A 26,985-nucleotide genomic window follows, 5' to 3' on the forward strand; every position below is an offset into this window, starting at 1 on the left:
GGCAACTTTTTTGCTGTACCTGTATATTACATTGTTTTGGGGCCAGCTACAGTTCACTGAAGACCCATGGGTGACCTTGAGCTGACATCTTGGTGGGGTTGTTGTCGCTTTGACATATTTATCATATCCATTCTCATTACACTTCAATAGTTAACTGGACATTTGACAAGTAGATTTTAACTTATTTCCATTTCATATGAATTTTTAAATTTATTTATGATAGAAAAAAATATTTAATTTTTAATCTCATTTAAAATTGTCCAGTTCACTTCCCAAGGCAGTTTATCGGGTAATTGTCATTAATATCAAAAGAAAATGGACTTAACCCCCTGAACATTATCATTGTATTTGCAATAACAGGAAGTAAGTAAGCAGGAATCTTAGGAGAGAAGAGATATGGTACAAGTTACTGAAATAATAATCAATTCATACAAAACAGATTGGTCCAGTAGATGCTCACTATGTTACAGAAGTATGAAAATATAATGGACAAGGTAATTGTAATGTAATACCTACTCCAAGAGTGAGAATATATGTATTGTGGGAGTTTTATTCATTGTTTAAGAGAAAAATAAAAGTTTTTCAAACCAAAAATATGCTTTCAGATTACCTCATCATCATAAAAACCTACATGCATCTTGAGTAAACGTACCTCCAGGATGTGTGGCTCCAAATGATTGGTCTATCTGTTCTATAGTTGGTTGTACCTGGGGAGAACTGAAATGAACTCCACTGAAAAAGAGACAAAATATATATATTTACTATACAGCTATATTTATCAACCGATGAAAAACTTATACTTAGGTCACATGACCATTTTGAACCCTTTCTATTACACAACCTGAAGTTTCATATTGGATGTTACCTCCGTTATGCTCTATTGAAATAGCAATATGAATTATGTATTCGACACTAGAAAAGTAGGTATAGAAAAACCTGTCTATACCAAACTCCTTTTGGACTTTAAAACTGGTTTTCTTTGGACAGGTGTTTGGTTTACAATGGTTCAGAATACATTAATTCTGCAACTGTTCTATTAGAACAGTTCAAATGTTTGTTTGTTGGGGTTTAACGTCCGAGCAGCAATATTTCAGCTATATTCAGACGATGCATTCACTGTATATTTAAAAGTGATATGCAGTCAATGACTAGATTAACCTTTCTATTGTGAAATCATAAACGTTACACTGTTCTGCAGTTGCCTGGATGTTGCCTGCTTTGTTGTTATTCTTGATTATAACATCATTTTTCTTTTAAAATTATGTTGCAGAATGAAGACAAAATTTAAGATATACAAATTCGGTTTAAACCAACACAGCCTCACACTTTCCCATAGTTGTAAACCTCATCCGTATATCAGTTTTATGTCAAGTCTTGTTAATTTTAGTAATCACATGTATGGTAAGTGTTTTGTCCATCATTGAAGATTGTGTGGTGACCTATAGAAGTTTAATTGTTCGTTGCTTGGCTTTTGGTGAATGACGGTCTCACATCTCCCATCTTTTCATGGATGGAGCATCAATGACGTCCTATATATGCAAAATATAAGACCAGAACTATGAATGGCCACAATTTATTCTGATGGAAGTGACAAAATTTATTAACATAGAAATAGATGATTGTGCAAGTGCGGATGCACTACTTTGTCTTTGACATTGAGCTTCGTCTATCATAGGCATGGCTGCAATCATATTAACAATTATTGGCAAAAAAGACAAATAATAGTCTGGACCTGGAACATCTACTCTCAAAATCTTTGAGCTGTCTTAAAATTGTCTTGAATGCCTGTAAATTGTGTCAGAATTTTACTTACCATGTACATGGATGGTCAGACAAAAAGACAAGTAGATTTCCTTTATAATCAAAAGGCTATGTTGGTTAAAACAAAAATAGAAATCACTGGAGCCCCTTCTTATTAGCCCCCTTTTCAGAATTTCTGGTTCTTCTTTTGCAAGAGCTTGGAAATAGCTAGATATTGTTTCATCTCCATTTGTTATATAAATTTAATGTCAGGTCATTTCAAGTTCAAAAGATACAGTTTTGACTAAAATATTTCCCTTACATAACAATGCCCTTAAATTACACAAGACCTTATTTGGTATTAATATGTCAAACATGACATGATAAAGCATAATTATATCCAATGAAGATTAAATAAAGAATCTGGTATTTGACTCTTGAACACACCATGCAAGAGATTAAAATAAATGCCAAGCCGCAGGCTGCCATTTGCTGTATATTCGTCTAAATGGTTAAACACCAACTCGTGTACATTTATGGTGGTCAATCAGGTACTAATCACAATTTTTTTTATTACATTCATTAATAGTCATTCACATTTATTACTGGCCTGTTTTTCTCCTTAGAAAATCATCGATAGAAGTATCTATATAAAGCTTGGCAATCATGATTGTTACTAAATATAGAATTGGTAGAACAGCAATGGTATGCTCAACAGCAGGTTTTCTCACTCAGAGAGACAAAAATAAATCTATACTGCTAAAAATAACTCTTTTTAAAAGCTGTGTAGGAAATGTATTTAGTCATAATTGCAATAAAACCCTTTATAAACTGATTACTTGTGTTTTAATAACATCTGATCTTTTATCATGTTTATTGTTTATTTTTATAGGTGTATAAAAGTACAACAAGGTGGCGTTTTGTTTTCATCGTCAACAAATAAACAAGGGATTGCAGGTGATGTTATGCATGGAAAACTCCTACACAATAGAGGCCTTACAATTATGAGTAAACAGCCAACAGGCCCAAGGAGATAGTACAACAGAATTATCAGATTACAAAATGATCACCAAAAATTTTAAACTAATGAGATAATGGGTGCACCCAATTATCACTACCTTAATACTAGATAGAAGATAACTAATTTTAAATACATGTACATGAAAAATTTTCTAAACAGATTTTTTGTGTTTTCGACATATATTAAAAGCAATTATGTATTTCTTATATAATAAAGGTTTTTTGAAGAGGGTCCTCGAAAGTTGAATAGAAAAGAATAAGTAAGCGTAGGTGCCTCACATACATGATATTTGTTTCACATGTACCACAACTTCAAAAATTCTAATTTCTCCTGTAAAACTTGCATCATCAAAAGAGCAAGGTGAAGGTCATGTAATAGCTAAAAACCCAATGAAATTTGACTAACACTGTAAGAAAATTTAAATGTAAGAAATCTAGTATCTTCAAAAAATTGACTGAAACTTCAAACAACATTTTTAATGGATTAATTGAAAACTACATCCATATTGCAATCACCAATTAAAGTTTGTTTTTGCTTTCAAATACTTATGTCTATGCCGTTCCAAAGTTCAAAGGAGTATAACTCCCACAAAATTCAATGGATCATACGCATAACTACATGTCCCTACAGCATTTCAGGTAACTTAGCAATATAAAAGTGTGACAGTCAGACAGATAAGGCAAAAACAATATGTCACCCAAGTGGCATAATTACATGGACATTGCAGAGTATTTATCAGTGTCATACATATTCTTTTTTTTTTTTCTTTTTAAGTGGTAAAAACAAATATGTTATTAGAATTCAGGATTTAGGAATTTACAAAAGGTGTAAAAAAAAAAGGTGTAAAACTAACCCTACTCTGGAAGGTTCAGCCATGCCAGCATGTCTATGGGGTTAGGTCAGTAAAATAACAGAAGACATGTTAGGATAACTAGTCATGAAGGTGTGACTAACCCCACTTAGTAAGGGTAGGCTTACAGTTGTTTTTTTTTTTACTTGTTTTCCTAAACTCAAAATAATTCCAAATTCAATTACATGTAATAATTTATTTTAAAGAGAAAACCTATCAATCTATTCCTCATATATTCCTCTTTCTTAAACTCAAGGTCAATCATGTAATGTGAAAGTACTTTTATTCGTGGGTACCAATTTTTGTTGTTAAATGACATAACATCAGTTCGAAGATTCTTGAATTTGTGGAATTGAAAACTCTTTAATACAAACAAATGGGAAATTTCCTTTTCATTGGGAACTAAATTTCGTGGTTTACCAAATCTATGAAAACCACTAAAATTGGTTCTCCACAAACAATAATATTTCATAAGTATGATGTGTAAAAACAAACACCAGTAACTTGCAAAGGAGACACAATCAAAAGATTTCAACCTATAATAGGCAAAAAATGTAATAATTTTACACTGATCAATGATATCTTATATACATAGATTTCTTCATAATTCAAGTCTCTCCACCTACATAATAATGCTGAATTATGAAACAGAAGAACAATAAATTTCATGATAAAATATAAGTAAAAAAAAAACATATTCATACAAACAGTTTTATATTTAGGCCTATAAATAAATGAAAAAATTTGTTTCTTTTTTTATGTCAAAGTTTTTTTTTGTTTTTTATTTTGTATAATGAGCCATTGCTCACCCTGGAGAACATCACAATGAGTTATAATCATACTTTAATTTAATTGCACACTCAAAAGGTAATGGTTGCATCTTCCAATCCTCAACTAGTTCAACTAAGTCAAACACTTAAAACCAAAATTAACAAAAGTCTTCAGTTTCAATACAAAATGTAGTACTCCATTCAGTTATGGCTCTTAACAAAAACAGCATTTTGGACAGTTGTAATGAAAACATCTATAACAAATAATACATAAATCTCTTCTAAATAGACACAAAGGGATGTTTCTAGCCACGTGCCTTGACCACAACAAAAGGGGCGGGTGGCTAAAACCATGGAAAAATTGAATAATAGTCAAAAACACTATGTGTCCAGTTTAAGTGGCCTAACATGAAGTGGGAACTTCATTGATGGACAGATGTTTTTGAAGTTTTAAAAGATAATACGAAACAAATTAGCATAAACTGTGATCGTAGCAGATTTTCTTAAGCAATTTTAAATACACAGGTGTCCATACTTGAGTTATAAGTGTGAAATACTTTTGCAAACAGTCCTAACATGAGTTTTTAAACACTGACAAGAGATTTTAAGTGTACAAAGTGGCTTTAAATAAGGCAAAATAATATTATGTCTGTTTCCTGCTATCCTACCTATCCTAGTTTTTTGTGCCTACCCTGAACATTTTATGGCCATTTTGGCTCCAGCACTGTTAAAGTCTAGATTGTTTCCCCATTAACTTAATGCAAAATATTTTTTAATAATTTTGCTACCTACCTACCTTATTTATTTCTTGATGGTAGCAGGAAACAAGACTCTATTTATTCATTAATATTACTTTATTTCCCTGACATGGACACTGACCTAAAAATAGCCAGTACACAGAAAAAGTTCTTACTTTATTTTTATCCCATCACTAGAATGGTAAATCAAAAACTTTTAGAAAGATTTTTTAATCAGTGACCTAATTATATTACAACAGTTAACTTTTATGTAAACAGAGAATTATGGGTTTATTAGGTTAGTATAAGGAGATAAAACTGAACAAAAACAGTTAATTTGAATGCAAAATTATTTCATGTACCATTTCAGAAAATTATGGGGAGATACATGTATGAATGCCTACCCTACAAAAGAGGAGTTGGAGGATGGGGTATGATCACAGCTAATGTAGCCCTACTAATTCCAGTCAAATACCACCACGGGAATAAAAATCTGCACAGATCACAATAGAGTTTATTATATACCCTAAGGTTCTACAACATTAAACGATTTCTTTCACTTGATATTAGATGTCAGTTCTGGTAAGAATAAGGCAACATGGGAACAATCAGATAAGAAACATGCAATCTGACAATGTAATATCACTCAAAAATGCTTTTTCTATTTGAACAAGACTATTATTTAATATCTGCATCACTGGATTTGCTCAGAAATTTTTCAATAGAATTTTATCAGAGTTATCTACCCTTTTCATTTTCAGTGCATTTCAATGAAATCATAACTAAATTTACCAAAATGATATGGAAAATCTTTTCTTTTTTCCTAGATTCTGATGGAGCAATTAGTCAAAATAGTGTTTCCTTTTCTTGCCATGTTTCACCCCACTGCCTGATTCTTAGAGATTGACACTTTTAAAGGATGAGACAGGCTAAAAATGATGTACCTACCAATACTTCAGCTTGACTTTTCCCATATTGTTTACTTCAATCACCTAGAAAAAAATAACCATAGTTTATTTCAAGTGTAATGAATGGTATACATAGATTAAGTCCTAACATGGAAGTAAAATATCTAGATGTTATACTTCCATGGTCCTAATAACTATTAGCAGTCTCAGTGCTACACGTACAGGTTAATATTACCTGTACATGCATAGATTATTACAAGTATGTACCATATTAAGACATACGATACCAAGGAGCTTTGCTTGTTGGTTGATATAGGTTGATGATTGGAACTACAGCTATGCTTTTAAAGAGAATGGACATATTGAGAACATGTATGTCATAAAAGACAATAACCCCACCAGGATGAAAATTGTTAGCTCAAGGCCACCCACTTATCTTCAATGGACGATGAGGAAACCCTCATACCACCGGGCATGCTGCTGCTGTCCCCAAAACAATATTATACAATGGTGTATAGCAAAATAGTTGCTCCTACAGACTTTATAATCTATTAATGTATATTTCTTCAAGAATACAAATGGCTATTTTATTCCATTCAACCCATAAATATACATATATTTTTTTTGCTTTTTAATCCCATTGTAAAGCAACATCATTCAAAATTCATCAAGACTTTGCACACAAGGACCATGTATTCATAACCATAAAAACAGGACAAATCAGTTATTAATTCAACAAGATAGCCACATGTCACCCACTGCCGCAGAAAAAGATAAAAGTGCAAAAGTCCTAATAACTCCTGTTAAATTTGTCAAAACAAAATAGAGGCACGGCATGATTATCTACATATGGTGAATAACAATCCAACTAAATTTGAACTAAAGTTTCTGATGAGTTGTGTCCATAAAGTCAAGTGTGATGGATGCCAGCATGGACACATACATTTGTCCTTTTACATATTGTGTCGAGGGACAAAAATGGGGATTATAAGCCTGATATCAACAACTTTTTATTTTGATGGAGCAAAACTGTTTATCATATAGATTGCAGTGTTTATCAAATGTCCCTAGTGTGATAAATTTTGATAATACACACTGTGAAATAAATTCAGTAATTTCACTCTCAGACTTTCTCCTGCCGAAACGTCACAACTTTGATACTCAATCCACCAATCACAGAATTTAAAATTCATGTTGAAAATATCAAAAAATTAGGAAGAAAACCTATATAATAAATAGGACAATCAATTGGTTATTGTGAATAACCAAAATATGATTATGTGTGCCAAGAACACTTGAAGATTTAACTTGTGCATGGAACAAGTTCTGCTCACTCATCAAATCTAGGTACTCTTTAGCACTCATGATAATATTTTAGTTATTCACTCTTTTCAATTAGTTATCCTATCATTATATCATTACTTATAGTGAACACAGGATATTCATCATTAACTGATTTGTTCAACATGTAATAGTTTTCCTTTCCTCTTTCGTCTACCCCGACTTACCCTACTGGTGCACCTGGTCCATGCTCCCAGTTTTTAGTGGAGTCTGAGTTGCTCATTTGCTTTTGTTACTTTGAATGTATTATTTTAGTTAATTTATAGTCTTTGTTGTGTATGTCTGTTTTCCATGTGAGGTCTTTGTCCCTGGATTACATTCTTTTGATTACTGCTAGAGTCTTGTTTCCCCTTGCATAAATAAAAATAGGGCATCTAATGGAACATTTAATCATACCTAACCACAAAGCAAATTTTATTTAGACCTGCTTTAAACACTTGTAACATAAGTAAAAACCACTTTGCAGTGGGGGTATAATAAAAGATTTGTCTTTTCTGACCATGATTCATTATTTTTTAAGTATGCCTGTAGCCTTTTTCACAAAAAATCATAAGAGTAAAATTAGTCGTAAGTTGTGACGTCACAATACTTAACCCTATTATGATATCATAACTTACGACTAATTTTACTCTTACAATTTTTTGTGAAAAGGACTGCTGATTCTTACAGATTCCAGTTCTAAAAATAGCATTAGTGTCAGAATATGTAAAATTTATAAGACAATGTGTCGTTGTGATGCAATAATTAATGAACTAATCTCTTGGATGTTTCAAAATGGCATTTTGAAGAAAAAAGTTGTTTACATAGAAAAGTGAAAAAAGAATATCCCACATGTAAGTAAAGCAGATAGCAAACATGACAATCAAATAAAAATAAAAGTTATACCTATCACGCTTTATCTTGATATAAATGAAAGAAAACATGTGATATAAGGATTCCAAGAAATGGAAAAAAGACTCATAAACACCAAATAATCATAACCAAACATGGACAACCCTACTGTCAGTGGGCACGCCACAATGGTTTTAAACTTGTGAAACCATCATCATATGAATTCCACAGGAAAACAAATTAAAAGACTGAAATCAATTTCATAAGCATCTGATGTCACATCATGTTTTGGTCTGACATCAGATGGTTTTCTACGTAATTTACAGCAAATAAAATAACCATTGTGAAACCATAGCCAAGAGTAGGCAGGATTGTCAATCTAGATTTATGGATAACAATACACTAGAGACAGATAGAAAATAACCTATTTCAGTTAAACAAAAGTACCATGGATTTGCATTGTCATTCACTGATATAAATTCTATTCATAAACATGCTTGAAGACATCAAATATCGATTGTAAAAGACAAAGGCTTTGATTTGCCATGACGTATTTTTCAATATGGCTTCTCCCATACCAGTGAACATATGATAAACTTTCTTTTATAATCATCCTACTGGAAGTGAATTCAGGGTCACAGAGGGGCATTATTAGAGAAAAACAGCATAAAATATTGCATCATCACCACAATTACAGAAAACACAAACAAGTTTTGTATGATAAACTTACCTAAGGAGATTAATAACAATAATTTTCAATTTTTTTAAAGCTGAGGTGGGAGTAAAAATATGACGACTTCGTCACCTATTCAATTCCTCTTTTTTCAGAGAAATTTTTTTGGAAATGCTTAGGTTAGCTCCATCTTTGCCTTTTAAAAAGTACAAAAGTAAGGAAAGACAAATCATTTTATTTTACCATCAATTAATAAGCAGATGAAGAATCAAGAACTTTCAGACCCCAAATAGCAACAATCACACCGTATTAATTATTATAAGCAAACAAAGATAGTTTATAACTTCATAGAAATATGATTTATTGACTCTTTAAGTATGAAAAGATCATTTTTCATCGACCCCAAACATGACCAGATCTTTTTTCAAATATGCCCTAGCAGGTGGACCAACGGTCACTCCTTTGTCCTTATCTGACCACTGGTTACTTTATGTCCAAATTAACCTTCTACCCTAAAAATGACCATTCTCCGTCCACTTAAGGTGGACAAAAGTCAACAATATTTTTTCTTTGTTTGATGATAATGTGGATTTAGTGCCATTGTTTTTTTTATCCAAACAACTGGCCAAGCCACTTACAGTGACCATCGGTCACTTTCTTTTAATTTTGAACAATTGGAGGAGATTCATTGATGACCATGGCATCAAATGACCCCAACAGAAGGTCATCAAGATAAAATGAATTAATAGACTGTATCAAATTAACATTAATTTCTTTATTTAAAAAAAAAATTCACATCCAAAGAAAACTTGCTGGTTTTCCTTCCTTTTAGCAAGATTTGAAGTACTGAAATATCCAAGCTGCTGCAATAAGTTGCACACTCTTTAACTATATTTATAGTTTTAATAGATACAATTATTGGTATTTTAGTACAACATACTTAGTCTTCAATTCATCCATCAAATGTTCAGTAACTTATTGCCTTTGTTTGTAGTTCTAACTAGCTAAAGATGTAGCCATTACTGGTATATTCTTTAAACTTATTTTCAATTTCAATATAATAAAATTTCTGGTCCTTAAAACAACATTCTTTTTTTTATTCAATATTCAGTAATTTACCGCTTTTTTTTCTCTACTTCAGTGAAACATCACACCTTTCAAAAATTTAAACTGATACCATGAAAAATCAATTCAAATATGGAAAGTCACATATTTTTAATTGTCAATCTTATGTTTAAGCCATTTAGTTAATTAAATATAGAGTCGAATTTATCACTTAAGAAATACTTGTCTAACATTACACATCATTAACTTTGTTATTAAGCTTCAAAGGTCAAAAAGTGAATACAGCTGCTCCTATAAAACATGGAGTCTATAACCTTTTAAAAAATAGGGCATTGATAGAACATTAACTGATACCCTGCCACATAATGGTGAAAAAATCCTTGGATTTGGCTGGAATTTGAACTTAACCTGTATATTATGGTGATAAAGAACTGAGCAAAGCTTGGAAAAAATTCACTGATCCATTCTCAAAATGTAAGCAATAACCTGTCTTAAAAGACCATATTCAACATATCCCTGTGTGTAGGATTCTATGTAAAACATCTGTGCATTAAGATTACCTGTCTTATATGACCGTGATTTTGTTTTTCTCTAAATGGTCACTCAAAACAGGTTTGACTGTTCATAATTAGTTTTGTGACAGGATTTCATTTGCATATAATTTTTATTAATTTTTTTCAATGGTTGAAATGAAAAAAGGAAAGTGTAATTTACTGATTAAATGGAGAGATAAAAATACATAAATAAACAAGTACAAGTGCACTTAAAATTAGACATTCAAAAATGCATGTCAATGTCAATTTAAAGCCACTTGAAAATGACATTAAATTAAGATAATTATAATTCTATGAAACAGGGTGGTCTATTTATTCAAAGACAAAGTCAAGTCTTTTTTTTTTTTTTTTTTGGTCTCAAAAACATATCTGGCCTTTGTTTGCCATAACCATTCATTGCATTTTCTAAAAACACATCAATTAATCTCACTAAATGCTCCACACAATAATTAAACTGTTCAGCAGACTTTTTTCGGTAACAAAATCATGTTAAACAAGAAGTTAAGTTGACAGAGACAAATTCTGGACGTTGGCTCATAACATTTATATGAGAAGGCTAATAAGACACCATACAGAGTTCATCCTAATTTAACAAATTTGTCAATTGTTCTATGCCATTGAACAATAAAAACATAATTCATCACCCCTTTATTCAAACAATTGAGCAATATCCCGTTGAGAGGCTGACAAATAAATACAAAAAAAGGAAAAATATAATCTATCACTTTGTGATTCCGTTGTTATTTTTTTTGCATTGCAAAATATATGAATTTGTTGGAAAGCCCTTGGCTGTGAAGTGTACTACTGCTATATCTGACACTATTTGATATGGAGGATCAATGTCCTTAGTTTCTGTTCAATCAAAGGTGAAACTTCTACTCTATCACTTATGCAACATGGAAATGAAAAAAATGTATAATTTTGCCATATTTGTTTGATTAAGACCATAAATTTAACCCTGACCAAAAAAAAAAACATCCCAAACAAAAAAACATTGTAAATCCTGAAGACACAGTAATTTTTACAATATTTGTAAAACATGTTTGCATGTATTGGTTTTGGTAGTTTGGAAAAATAGTTTTGCATTGAGCCAAAACAAATTTCATGCATACTTTTTTTCATACTATAATATCTGTCTATCACGAAAATAGCCAAAATTAGTACACAATGAAAGTTAGTACACTGTTTAATTGATACATATGCAGTATACAACTATTACATGTAAAATGTAGGTAAAGGAAAAAAAGAAATGGACAAAGTCAAATGTTTGAAAAGATAGCATTTAAGCATGAAGCATTGAAAATAAGTGAAGTGTTTAAAGACCTCTCAATATCATAACATGATCAGAGGTCCATTTACTAAAATAATCTAATAGTAAGGATCACATTTGATTATGGCGTTTAATCTGTATAGATTGTCCATAGTTCTAGGTGGAGAGTCTTCAAATATCAATATTTGATCTATGATCTTTCAACTCCTTCATATATAGGTACAAGTACACACTAGTTATTTCAGTCTCAAGGCCGTCAAGTCTCCAATCTTCACTGCAGCCCTGTAACTGTTTCCTGATGAACTATGTATCACTCAGCTACATTACAGGCTTTGCTATAGGGTATGTAAGTCTCGTCATGTGACCCTGTGATTTCACAAAAATGGGTCCTCGTCTACCATTCAAAAGCATATAGATTTGTCATTTAGAGAACGTTGAGTTCAGTCTTAAGGGCAAAAATCTTTCTGTGTAAAAAATACAAACATAGTAAGAAAAAACATAAACTAGAAGATTTTGTATTGTTATACAGCGTTTCAAGTACCCAGAAGTAAACAATAAAATACAGATCAGTCTTCCCTTTTCAATATGTTCTATATCGGAAATTCCGGTAAAGAAAATGAAACTAGAATGAGACTTACATACCCTATACAGGATATGAAAAAATTCTCAGGGCATGAGCACTACTTTTTAAAAATTCATGAAGCTCTTTCCTGTGTACTGTACTAATTTGCATGAAGGGTGGGGTTCAGCACTGATTGTGACAGAGGTGAAAAAGGTAAATCAAGGTAACTGAGATTCTAGCAGAAATCAAAAGAATGTAATCCAGGGACAAAGATCAGACATGGAAAACAAAATCACACAACTAAGAGTAAAAAATAACCAAATAATGCATATACCAAGTAACAAAAGTAAATGAGCCACTTTGACTGCACTGAAAGCTGGAAGCATGAAAAGCTTTGAAATAGTATATCCATCCTTTGCACAGTAGATAGTAAGATCTCATGCTTTACAAGTATCATTTTCAAAGTTCCAGCATGATGAAAATACTAAAATGTACATAATTCAAAATAAAATGCTCAACAGAAAGCAGCTTGATTTGACCACATAAGTCAAACACTGAACCCAGGGGCAATTGAAGCTTGATTCAGTTCTAAATTCAGGTTGAAAACTAGACAAAGGGACACCCCCATACTCCATTTTAACACAGCTATCGCATACTGTTTGGTTGTCAAAGTTCATTTATGAGAAGATTGTTGTGTCTGAGAGAAACATCTGATGCCCCTGCATGTATTTTCTGATATATATAAAAGACAATTTATACTTACAAGCTTTAATTCTTTAGAATGGCAAATTCCATTAGAATGTAAAACATTAAAAGAAACAAAAACCCTAATAATACGCACATATATAATCATTCTGAAAAGTATCAACTTTGAACCCTAAATACTTTAGGAGGATTTAAGCAGAATAACTATATACCCTGAACAGGACAGACAGACAGAATTATGGACGGACTGACAGGGGTAAAACAATATGCCCCTCAACTGAATATTACAGGGGCATAAAAATATTTAACATACCATACATACTTGACCAGAATGAAAGTTATCAAGGAACTTAAAGTTTCAAACAGACATAACAAATTTCAGGAAATGCTTATTTTTTGTGCCTTTTATGACATCAAAAAACAATCCCTAAATTGCTTTTATATGGGATGGAACCTTGTAGATCTATATCACTAAAGAATCCATACACTTTTACTCTGGACAGTATCCAGAACTATAAGCTACATGAAAACTGTGAATGAAGAAGTACATGATCTGCCAATCTTCCAATTTTGAAATTTCATGTCTGATCAATTTTACCCATCTATATTGGAGCCTCTCAAGAGGTTACAAATCTATTGGTTCTGGTCCTCACTGCAACAACCCATTATAGCCTTATGTGCATAAGAGTTTGTATAATCTAATTATTTCATCAAAACCTATTATGATTTTAGGCCTTGCCTATGAGAGTTGGAGTAACTTGTGTTAAACCTCATGTTAAATACATGTACATGTAGTGAAGGTCACACATTCACAAGAGGCTATCCTCAGTTGAGATACATATACATGTACATGTTTATAGATTTTCAAACACTTTTGTCAAAACACATTTCATTTACTAGTTGTAAATAAGGTTATCAAGGACACAAACATATACAAATAAAAACTGTCAATATTTTCATTACTTTAATGAATAATGAACACAAACATTCTGAAACGCTATGCATACTTCCCAATATATTTCTTCTATATATCCAAATATATGAAAATATAGTAGGAGATACATTTTTCTATGCAATTTGGTATTTTTCCATAAAAAAAACTTTTCTATTGATATCCTGTTGTTGTCCCCCAATGTTGGATTCATTAAAAAATTGCAAAAATAGAAAATGCTTAGATTTTTCTATTTATCACTGGATCAAGGATATCTACTCACCGCACAAAACTCATTTATCTTTAAATATATTCCCCCATAAAACCAAGTTTGGGTTTTATATGTCAAAGGAACAATTAACAAATGTTTCGGAATGAAATATCTGTTTATATCTACTCACCGCACAAAAACTCATTTATTTATCTTTAAATGTATTCCCCCATAAAACCAAGCTAGGGTTAATTTGTCAAAGGAACAATTAACAAATGTTTCAGAATGAAATATCTGTTTATATCTACAAAGAACCTTAAAATACAATGTAACTCATGCAACTCATGAACTTTCTAAGTAGGAACTATTTTTGTGATGCAATAACAACTTTGTTTATAATTCACCACCATGTTGTATCGGTGATGTCTAGACCAGTTGAAATAGGCAAGACTTCTACTTTGTGCCTGTAAGAAGGTCAAATAAGTACTTCTGAGTCACCATTGCCACAATAATAATTTTGAGCCATTTATGTTTCAGACCTTCTACATAATATTAACATTACTGATGCTCCATCTAAGTTTTTAAACGTACTAAAAAAATTCTTACATCATAATTTCTACCATTTACAAACATACATCTTTTGACTATCCCTGTTTCCCTCAAGCTAAAAAGAGCCAGACTATTTTTTTTATATGCATACATCCTTTCCTGACAAAGATGGAAATCACAATTAACTGTAATTCAGGTGTTAAAAAACCACACAAATGTCTAGAGGACTTTGAACCCACAGTCTGAGTTGTTAAGAATGGAACAAAGTAAAATAATGTCTGTAGCATCAGGAACTTGAGTGGGATAATATAAACAGGAAACTGGTTGAAACTTTTTTCTACTTCTAGAGGGCTTTTTGACATCTATGTGGTATTTTGTAATTACTTTGAAATCAGTAGTTAAGGTTATACTGTGGAAGTATTTTAATTCATGCATACCGATTCTTGTGGATCAGGGAAGAAACACAAGTTCATGCATTCTTGAACTCGTTGTTTTAAAGAGTAATCAAGGGAACCAAGGTCCCAGCGGTAATCAAAAGAATGTAATCCAGGGACAAAGACCAAACATGAAAAAAAGACATACACAACAAAGAACATAAAGTAACTAAAATCATACATACAAAGTAACAAAAGCAAATGAGCAATTAGGGCTCCATTCAAGTTTTCAGTATAAACATTAAATGGGAATCTACTATTTGTTGGGAACCATATGTATGGTATGGCCTACCCATGAAAACCAACTGGTACCCCATGAACAATAGTACTTTCACATTAGCTTTATGACATAAACAAAGCTCGTCATACAAAATCAATTAAAGAACCTTAGTGAGCATGCTCACATACCCCACATGTCCCAATGTTGGATACTCAAGTAAACTTGACCTGTAACTTATCATGGTGAACGTATATACCAAAAATCATGTCAGAATCTGCAAGCGTTTAGAAAAAAGTTCGGAAACTGTTATTTCTTGGAATTTTGCTATGTTCAAGGCCCATAATTTCGGTAACAATCAACAGAGTGGATCGAAAGTTTAACTTGACCAGTAACTTATCATGGTGAGCTTATATACGAAAAATCATGTCAATATCTGCAAGCGTATAAAAAAAAGGCTGGAAAACTGAAGATGGACAAACGGACTGAGGGATGGACGGGTCAAAAACATTATACCCTGCATAACTTCGTTGCAAGGGGTATAAATAAGCCAAAACTGAAACCCAACTTTGTCTAAACCACAATACATGTACATGTACATTGACTTTGTAAAGTCAAATCTAGCTCAAAGACAATGTGTACTCTGTAATAACCTGTATTAAAGACAACATGTATTCAGCAATAACCTGTATTAAAGACAATGTGTATTCTGTAATAACCTAAATTAAAGACCAGGTGTATTCTGTAATAACCTAAATAAAAGACCATGTGTATTCTGCAATAATTTGTATTAAAGACAATGTATTCTGCAATAACCTGTATTAAAGACCATGTGTATTCTGTAATAACCTCAATTAAAGACCATGTGTATTCTGAAATAACCTAAATTAAAGACAATGTGTATTCTGCAATAACCTGTATTAAAGACCATGTGTATCCTGCAATAACCTGTATTAAAGACCATGTGTATTCTGCAATAACCTGTATTAAAGACCATGTGTATTCTGCAATAACCTGTATTAAAGACAATGTGTATTCTGTAATAACCTCAATTAAAGACCATGTGTATTTTGCAATAACCTGTATTAAAGACCATGTGTATTCTGTAATAACCTGTATTAAAGACCATGTGTATTCTGTAATAACCTAAATTAAAGACAATGTGTATTTTGCAATAACCTGTACTAAAGACAATGTGTATTCTGCAATAAGCTGTATTAAAGACTATGTATATTCAGCAATATTCTGTATTAAAGACCATGAGTATTCTGCAATAATCTGTATGGAAGACAACATGTATTTAGCAATAACCTGTCTTAAAAGACAGTACTAAAATATAACTATGAAGTGCTATGTTCTAAAGACCACCTGCCCTATGTGAACATGATTCCAATTCTTCCTTGGAAGGTCAATGAACACAGATTTGATTGAATACTGTATTTCGTATATCTGTACTTGTAAGGTTTTTTTTTTACTCATCTGTGGTACATGTGCATGTAGATAAATATTTACATTGAATATTATTTTCCATCCAAAATTTGTTTTCAATTCAAAACATCAATCCAGTTTCCATGTGGATAAAAAAGTAGGATCTGAACAGTTTAATCTTTACTAAGTGCTTTGGCAGTGCTTTATATCAGTTCATATACATTTAGTAACCGTGTATTACAGTAATATAAAACTGCACATGCAACCTATATATTGAGTTATTGATTGACCTCATAAAATTATGTGTAAGGAAAGTTTTAACTGTATAATGTTTATTTTATGCAGAATCGATGATCGATGAAATTTTATTTAATATTTTAAATTCATCATCAGTAAAATAGACCCTTTCATGTTAACTGAGGGGTAGTTGATTAAAATGTGTGATATATACTTAAGCAAAGTATGGCTGTGGTTTAGAACAAAAGAAGTGTATAATAAGCATAAACTTGGACTAATCCACAGTTAACACATAAGGGCAATATCAAATTCACTTTAAATATTATTAGTCTATCAAAACTCCACAGCTGTTATTATATCCTTGCAATGTTTACACACTTTTTAAGATCAGTAAAGTTAATCACAACTGATCAATAGTTTAATCATGTTCTAACATTAAAAAGAAATTTCAGATGAAAAATAATTATAGAACATTGCTAGAATGTCTTAAGTAATGTCTGAAGTAGTGTTCAAAGTCTGTAATTATCCTTTTTAGTGTTTTACACCATAATTCAACAGAATGGTCTTAATAGATCAGCCTATATCAAAGCATTATCTAAAGATGACCACGGAAACTGTAATAACACACACAGCAGTTGGTTGGTCAAGCTGTTTTGTGGCCAGTTCTATACAAAATAATGCAAGCAATGGACTTTAATTTGACAGTAATTATTATGTGTCAAAGTTCTATAGAAGTAAGTGTTAAATGATGTTTTTTGATGATGTTCCAAGTGATGGGCATTATTCAAATAAATACCACATTGACCCAAAATATTCCTTATCAATAAATTTTAGACACCATAGAGAGACTATGGCAAAAAAATTAAGTGGTCTGATTTCTATTCTTGTCCTTTAGACTTTCTTACCCTGGTAACCAGAATGGTCAGAATAGTGTTAAGGAACAAAATACATTTAAATTGTCATTTATAATTAAAATGAGGCTGCACATGTTGTTGCGCTTGTACAGAATACTTTATAATGAAAAAAACATTTCCTATAAATAGAAAAGCTAATTTTCAGACAGAAACCAAAATGGTTTACAACATATGCCCCATCTTCATGAACAATGTATATAAAGCAACATACCACATTTGATATCAGTCTGTCCGGTGGCAGTCGAGGTTTAGGGTAAAAAATTCCCTATCATTCCACATAGTGAAAAATAGCCATGAAGAAAATTTGTTAATATTGGACAAAAGGTATGTCCCATTTTTATTATTCTACAAACAAAATTTGAAATTAATCTACGAAGTTGAGATAATTTCAACAATTTTTTGACAGATGAACTAACAGAAGGAGATGTGATTCTAATATTCCACCCTTTAATTAAGTGTAATATAATATAGAATTAGATGTACTGCAAACTGAGATATATTTTCTCCTATTGTCATGGTAGGACATGCACCTTGTAAATATATTGACTGATTATTGTTTAACATATCCATTGGCAGATATTTCATGCATTCCTTGATGAGAACCATTGACCAATCAAACAGACTCTGGTAAAATGTACTACACTGACAGGCTAAGACAGAAATTTTATGGTGCTAGATGTCCTGAGCAGGTTGAGGAGTAAAAAGAATAAGCCAGTTGCTGTGTTAAGCTTGTCGTAAAAGGTGACCAAATGTCAATAAAACATTTTGTCTTTTACAACCTTTAAAAAATGTTTCTACCATAGGTCTTCTTCAGTTTCCTCTCCATCTAATTTCCTACACAACATCTTTCGTTTGAAGAAACACCAACAAAGATGCTAAAATTGCTAAAACAATGTAATTAACAAGGATACATGTAGAAAGATAAGCTATTGATAAAACAGCTGTTCAAAACCTATTACTTTGTCAGCATGATCTTATATAGCAGTTTACACTTTCATGTAATGTGTAATGATGTAATATTATAATTCAGAACATAGATCTCCTAGTTTCCACTCGGTACAAGAACACTATAAATTATGCGTAAGTACCAGCTACTGGTATACTGCACTAAACATGATGACTAAGAGGCTGGACAATCAATGTTGCAGGGTGGTCTAATTTGTCAATTAACCACAATATTCAGAATTAACTACAAGTCTGACAGACCATGCTTGTCAAAGAAACAGTTTACAGTGTATACAACATGCAGGTTTGGGTGAAATGATATGTGATTCTGACATGTGGTCTTAATAGTTTCTTGTAAAATGTATATGTACATGTTAAAATCTCTCAAAATATTAGGTCTTAACACTTTTACGGGTTTTTTCTTCTCAAAGATCACCTTTAGGTCAGGTATACCATTACAAGACATTGTGTCCTAGGAGCACGGGTATATCCCCACTTATACATGTCCCATAAAACAGCAAGTTGATATGGATGGCAACCAAAATCGCTTGTAACATATGCAATTTCTCCAACTATATAAAGCCACAATCTAATAAAAATTAGACCTATCAATTGTTCCATTCAGTCACTGCATGTAGGATCTAACAATACTCCATTCTACTTTCTGTTCAGAGATAGTGGGGAAGTTCCAGACATAAACCAGTGACATGACATATTTTCATCATGAATGATCAAAAACCCCAAAAATGATCAGGCAAGCCCTAGTTTAATAAATGTATTGGTGATTTTAAAAAAAACTTCCTCGATCAAATATTTTATTTTTTGTTTTAAAATTCCTTAGGGAATGTTTCTATTCTAAATTGTCTTTCCCATCTTAAGAAACATTACATCCAAAGGCCTCCATCAGTTTTCTACAACACATCTTTGTTGGTGTTTCTTCAAACGAAAGATGTTGCGTAGGAAATTAGCTGGAGAGGAAACTGAAGAAGACCTATGGTAGAAACATTTTTTAAAGGTTGTAAAAGACAAAATGTTTTATTGACAAATCTGGTACATGTACCAGTACAGGTGTAAAACTAGTTTTGAATATTGTTCATCTCAAAATGACAGGTCATAAGGCTAAGCAATTGAGTCAATACCTCAACAATTATAATAAACACAACAAATAATGTTACATTAATAAACATGTCTTAAGTTCAAAGATGTAAATGCAGAATATACAGATATTGATAATAACAAACCTTCAGTCTTTGTGAAACTGGGTCAAAGATCAAACGTATTCCATCTTGTGACAGAAACAAAACAAGATCCATCTGTAGTGGATACTGAAATAGAAACTTAAGATTATACAAGTGTAAACAACTTTATGAGTAAGTAACAGTACCTTGAACTGTTCTAGTTTGTTCTGTTAGATGGATGTGTTTGCCCAGCATAGTGTAAATTATTACAGAAAAGATTGTTGTACATGTACATGTACTTCGATTGAGATCTACATTTTAAATTTAAACTTTATCTACATGTAAGCATGTAAACCAGACTTTCCAAAAAGAATGGATTCTTACTCAAGTTGCAAAGCATAAAGATATGTATCAATTTACAAAAATTGGTTCAAAAATTTAAGTAGAATTAAATAATATACAATGTAATGAAAAACCAGTTAATCTACACTGAGTTTTCAATTAATATTCTACAGTAAGAACACCAAATATTGTACATATTTAAGAAGAACCAAAAGAGGAAGCCTATGCTATCAAGCAACTTATTTTCTAGGAATTGTTTTCACTTACTGTGAAAGTAATATTGTTCATGGATACAAATTTTAGTGGTTTTTGTGGGTTTGGTAAACCACAAAATTTGGTTCCCAAAAAAGGAGATTTCCACTGAGTTGTATACTGAAGACCTAAAAACCATGAATTTAAGAATCCACAAACTTGTGTTACTTTCCTAATCCACGAAAATTGGTATCCACGAATAAAAGTACTTTCACAGTATCTCACAAACAAAAAAATATGATTATTTCTGGACCCTAATTCCTATCGTATTTGGTTGAAGTCACAACCCCAAAATATATGTGTACAACAACAACTGGTTTACAGTATATACATGAATAAGTACATGTCAAATCTCTCCCTACCTGGTCACTGTACCAGACCTGTACACCTTTGATGTATCTATCCTGCCTCTTCAGTATACTTATTGCCTGATTGAAAGGCATACCTGAAAATTCAGTATGAAACATATAACATGTTGTACTATACATTAAAATATTTTCAGCTGAAATTTTCTAATAATTATATTTTTACCTCAATAAACGAAAAATCAGAAACAACTCAAACAATTGCTACATTGTAACTGTATGTGTTAATGTGAATTGTATTTACATGTACCAGTATAGCTTTCTAAGTTCAAGTGAGCATTTCAATGTAGGTGTATGTGAAATTATATATCAGTTCTGAGGCTACAAGATACTTTGGGAAGTATAAAAGGTTATTTTTTCATGTTTTTCCAAGGGTCAAAGATTGGTGCTGTATTCTAGTAATTTTTCAGACTGGCTTGTACATGTACACAATAAAAATAAAAGTTGATGACAAAGTCACTCAGACAATCACAATGACCAGATAGGTGCATGTGTAGATACATACATGTACATGTATGCTAGTCAAGATAGATCATTAAAAGGTCAATTGCATTTTGATATTTTATAAAAACTTGTATTGTCATGACCTATGATCTGTTTTTACTTCGATTCCATCATAGCCAATGACTTCTTTTATAAAGATGGTGAACTTACAGCTGTTTTACATGTACACTTGTATTTGCAGTCATCTGACTATTTTAATGCCTCATGTACATTCTTTGTACCACCAGATATTATAATATAATGCTACATTTTGTGTATACTTTTTTTTATTTACTTCCCAGGATACATACATAATTGTAGCCACAAATGTAAAAACCTACTCCTTGGAATAAAACAATTTAGGTAGTACTTTAACCCTGCAACATTTCTTGCGCATGTATGTCTTGTTTTGTTTTCACCTTTAGTTCGTTTTTTATGCAACTTGAGTTTATAAGGGCAACTCTTTCACTGTACCTGTGTATTATGTTTTGGGGCCAGCTGCAGTCTGCCCTATGGTATGAGGATTTCCTTGTCGCTCACTGAAAACCGATGGAAGGCATTAGGCTGACATTTTCATCCTGAGGCTTTTTTTGTCTCTTTGACTAACACACCATTCCTATTCTCGTTATATGTCATACAGACTTTTTTTATTTACACATGTGGAGGATTATTGGTGTATGAAGCCAATGAACGAAAATTTACATCATTCTTTATCAATCAGAAAGTATATAATAAGGGTAATAACAAAATTACTGAACACTTATCCAATCCATAATTAAGTCAAGTCTGAAAACAAATATGGTAAAACAGATTTGAAACCACCCAAGCAGCTGGTACCACAATGATCCTGACTTCGTACCAGCATTTCATACGAAATGGTGGGTTGAATCTAGGTTTTTCAGCACTCTAAACCTCCCTCTTCCACTGGGGTGTGAATATACCGGTGGTGATTAAATAGCATTTGCATGCCACTGTGTTGCGTCATAATCAGGAAATAAGTGGTCAAATCAACATGAAGAACAATTTACAAAAAAAATTATTACTTATTATTTTAGAAGAAACTGAATATTTTTCAACCAAGGACTGATATCTGAAAAAAGGATTTAGTAAAAGATCTTTTGAGACATATTTCTTAATACCCCTAATTCAGGAGTCTGTTATGTAGATATTTAAGTACAAGTAATTCAGAGTAGTTAGTACTTGCTCTAGCAATAGTGAAATATAAACGCAATATGCCAAAGATGAAAGTCTATTGCTGCACAGGTAAAGAAAATTTATAATATTAAAATTGAAGACATCTCTTTTATCATCAATACAAATGTAATAGTGCTGGGATAAAAAAGATTCAAACTATACTAACTATGCTTGGTGGTTATACAGACTTTCCTTTTGACTATAGCCTAGAATTTATCAGTTCTGTAATTTTGTTATTACCCTTCATTCCCTTTGTTACTGGTAGAACATTTAGTGTTGATAAAATATTAAACCCCCAAAAAATAATAATTTATTCAGAGTAATTTTATGTAAAATCTTGATTGGATTTTAGCAAAACCTATCTGTATGATTAAGATTGCTTGACAGATTACAGTTTAATGTCCAATGGCAGATATTTCATGCAATTCACTATGAGAATGGTAGACCTATCCAAAAGACCTTGGTTTGTACTAGTTGGACATGTGTAGGGAGTCGGAATTTCGGGTATCCCGAGTCCGAGCTCAACTTCCCCGAGCTGAAAATGATTATTGCCAATATCTTTTTTAAATTGAGATGAATTTCTTACATTTTTTATAAATTAATGACTGTGAGTACCATATAAATGTATTGAAATATTAAAAATAATGAGATATTTCGTTTGCTTTCAAGTATTGAAGAGAGTGTGTTTCAAAATGGGTATTTTAGGCATTCCGTCTCGGGAAAGGGAGGTAACTTGATCCAAAAACTGCCTAAATTAAAGAGTGCAATATCTGATCATTGAGTTTTGTTGGATACTAAATTAAAGAGTAATCAAGGGAACCAAGGTTATATCAGTAATCAAAAGAATGTAATCAAGGGACAAAGACCAGACATGGAAAACATACATACACAACAAAGAACACAAAGTAACTAGAATCATACACACAAAGTAACAAACGTCCACAGGAAATAAAGTCTGAGTTTATAAATACATTGTATGTTAAGTTTTTACCGAAAACATCTGCTATAAATGATAAAAATGTATATTTAATACTGAATTTATATAATTTTATATCATATTGCTATACATGTATTTTGTTGTTTGAAGAGTTGAAAGTCTAATTATTTTCACAAATATCCAAATGAAAAAAAAACAAAAACAAACTTTTTACATGAAATATGAAATTTGAAAACAAAACAGTTTAAAAATTAACTGTTTTTTATTAATTGGCAAGGGACCCATTTACTTTCATAATCTACTTACTTGTAACATGTATGAAAATAGGGGAAGGCCACATCTGTTTTTTTTTCTTTTGTTCAGTTTATTTTTTGTTTCAGTGACTTTATTATGACTTTTTTTCGTTAACCGTATTTTCAAGTGGTGTAATCTTTCATGTTGCAATTGTACATAAATGGATTAAAATACATCCTGACTCGCATGATGCTCTGTTGAAAATATTTTAACATTAGACAGGGACTTTATATTACACTAATATACACTCCCTGAATAAGATAATAATAATAATGATTACCGAAAAAATGAAAGTTAAGTTTAAATATATGATAAAGAAAAATAGAAATAATAATTTAAATATGACACTGTGAAAAATCCATTATTCTTATACTAGGAACATCTTTAACAAATATATATTAAATGAGACAAAACTATAATTTTTTTATTTGTTTATCATCAGAATTTGCACTCTTTAATTTAGAAAGTTTTTACAACCAATTACCTCCCTTTCCCGAGACAGGATACCTAAAATACCCATTTTGAAACACATTTTCCTTGATACTTGAAAGCAAAATTTATTTCTCATTAAATTGAATATTTCAATACATTTATATTATATTCATAGACATTTCTTTAAAATATCCAAGAAATTCACCCCATTTTAAAGAAGATATCTGCAATCATCATTTTCAGCTCGGGGAAGTTGAGCTCAGGCTCGAGATACCCGAAATACCGACTCCCCATGCTGTACTGGTTCTTTGTTGTGGTACATGTACCTCACATTCCATCCCACCCTGACACATTATCATACTGCAAGTTTCTATCACTACCATGGACAACATGACATAAGACAACTATTAAAAACCAGCCTTTCTTTTTTTTCTAAAATGGCATCAGGGTCTATTTAATCACCTTTTTGTGGTTGAAGGTGAAGCAACTACATGTACATATAAGTTATATATGAGGTAAACTTGAGCAAAAATCTACTGACTTCCAAGTATGATGTTCAGAAAGTGTGGGTTGGAGTATGGATGAACTGATTTCTACCCTCTCATTTTGTAGTACAGTAGTTTCTGATGTTATATTGGAATTAATTGGTTCATGCAATTTCTTATAGGGCCTTACTAGCTTTATATTAAGCAATGGGACACCAAAAAGGTACATTATTTATATTATTAAAGGTCCAATGAAAGACAGATTGGTACCTAAGCTTGAATCATAATTTTAGTACGAGTAGTTTGGCGATCAGCTGTTTTTGTGTACTTCGACCTTCACCTATACAGTTGGGGACGACGATCAATATTAATATTAAAGTAATTATCATAATACACGTTGAAGAAAATTGAACACCCTATCTTGATTAACTGGATATAAAGTGTTTGTTCCTTCTCCGCTGCGCATAAAGAAAATTTTATAAATTAATTTGATGTCTGATGAAAATCCGTTTATCCATCGAAAACTTACCAAGAATAAATTCCCATTGCTCGTTTCCAAGTGACCTTTCCGGGACAACTTCCAGATCGAGCATGGCAATTTTTAAAATGGTTTTCAATAAGCATGAATAAGGGGTCGTATTCTGTAATGTTAAGGAGTTATTTAAACATTTTAAGCTCTCATTTCTTGTTTGTTGTCATTATAAAATCGCCATCTTTGTTGTTTTGGTTTTTAGAACATGCGTACACATGTACAATACGTGAGGAAGTACTTTTTAGCGGGAAACTCAAAACTTATTCAACATCATCAAATTCTATTATTTTCATGTAGTACATTGTAAAACTTGAAAGCATGGTCTAGGATTTATTCTAGACTTCACTATTATCATAATGGTCCTACTACAACGTGATATTCAAGGCAACTAAGGCCCGGTTTCATAAAGGATCCCAAATTGAAATTTTCTCGGTCAAATTTTCATTTTCAATGATTGGTCGAAATTTAAGTAATTTGATTTGAAGAAAATATTAATTTGAGATTTTTTTATGAAATCTGGCCCTAGACTTTGCTAGAAGTTGAAACACTAACTAACTAAGGTTTTTTTTTTTAACGTCCTTGACTACCCTGTCGGGTCTCGCACGGACGCCCCGATTTGGTGGACTGTAGATGATTTTGCTTTTTTTATTTAAATTGTTTTTTATATTAAAAAAAGGGGGTAAAGGTAATATACTAGTAAATTATTGCTCAAATGTTAGAAATTAACTAGTAAATAGTAAAAATGAAATTTGAAAATGGACCATGTAAAGGAGGAAAATGCCAATTGAAACACTAACGTAATACATTTTTTATATTCGTATGCTATGATTGCAATATTACACAATGAATTGCAGCAACAGCAAAATATGCATACGATTTTATTGAATTTACGCATATTGATGATAATTTACGACCGAAGATATTGTTAATGTTATTTCACAAATAAACAGGTTAAATACTGGCTGACTTGTAACATTAGAGGCTGATCCTCGCTTGTATAAAAATTCTATCGATACTTTGATAAAAATGCTGTTGTAGTTTTTTTTTTAACTGACTACCTCCTCCATAAAAGGTTCAATTTATGATGTTGGCTATATTTGCATTATTATTTAAATCTTATCATCAAATTTCCTTTGAAGCGTAAATAAAGAAATGGACTTTTGTAGTCAATCCTTAAATTAAAAAAAAGGAAAAATCAATTTATTTTCTTAACGAGTGATGTATAATGTTGCGACTGTTTTATGATAAATAATCCAATACTATTACAAGTATTTTCTGCCTACTCGAATATGACTCAATGTGTCACCCTTCCCAAGTGATGATTAAAAAATTGTATCTATTTAATCTCGAACTATATATTATCACCCAGACAGTAGACGGATTCAGAAAGAGGTTGAAACCCTTTTTCATATAGAAAATTTGTGCAAAATTTACGCTTTAGCTCATAACCCCTTTTAAATTTCTGGAAGCCCTTTATATATACCACGTCTCAGAATGTGACGACTCTATTCGCTACACTAGTGGTCTAGGGCTTTAGTGCAGGCGGTGTTGCCATAGATGTCACAGCGGTACGAGTTCGAGTCCCGCGGAGGGAACGA

General features: G+C 31.8%; 1 protein-coding gene across 1 annotated transcript in view; it reads right to left on the reverse strand.

The window, feature by feature from the left end:
• The window catches only part of LOC148617289 (phagosome assembly factor 1-like), a 38,552-nt gene extending 12,972 nt beyond the window's left edge, over positions 1–25,580 (reverse strand). Inside the window, exons 1-5 of the mRNA XM_088584888.1 lie at positions 25,385–25,580; positions 21,028–21,110; positions 20,135–20,218; positions 6,067–6,110; positions 653–732 (exon numbers count right to left, since the gene is read on the reverse strand). Of these exons, the coding sequence (XP_088441014.1) occupies positions 653–732; positions 6,067–6,110; positions 20,135–20,218; positions 21,028–21,110; positions 25,385–25,448 (355 nt within the window). The 5' untranslated portion in view covers positions 25,449–25,580. The remainder of the gene's footprint in view (positions 1–652; positions 733–6,066; positions 6,111–20,134; positions 20,219–21,027; positions 21,111–25,384) is intronic.
• Between the last annotated feature and the right edge of the window lie 1,405 nt (positions 25,581–26,985).

Source organism: Perna viridis, chromosome 5, assembly GCF_037379345.1.
Source record: "Perna viridis isolate PV_CMFRI_1.1 ecotype Kerala chromosome 5, ASM3737934v1, whole genome shotgun sequence".
NCBI lineage: Eukaryota > Metazoa > Mollusca > Bivalvia > Mytilida > Mytilidae > Perna > Perna viridis.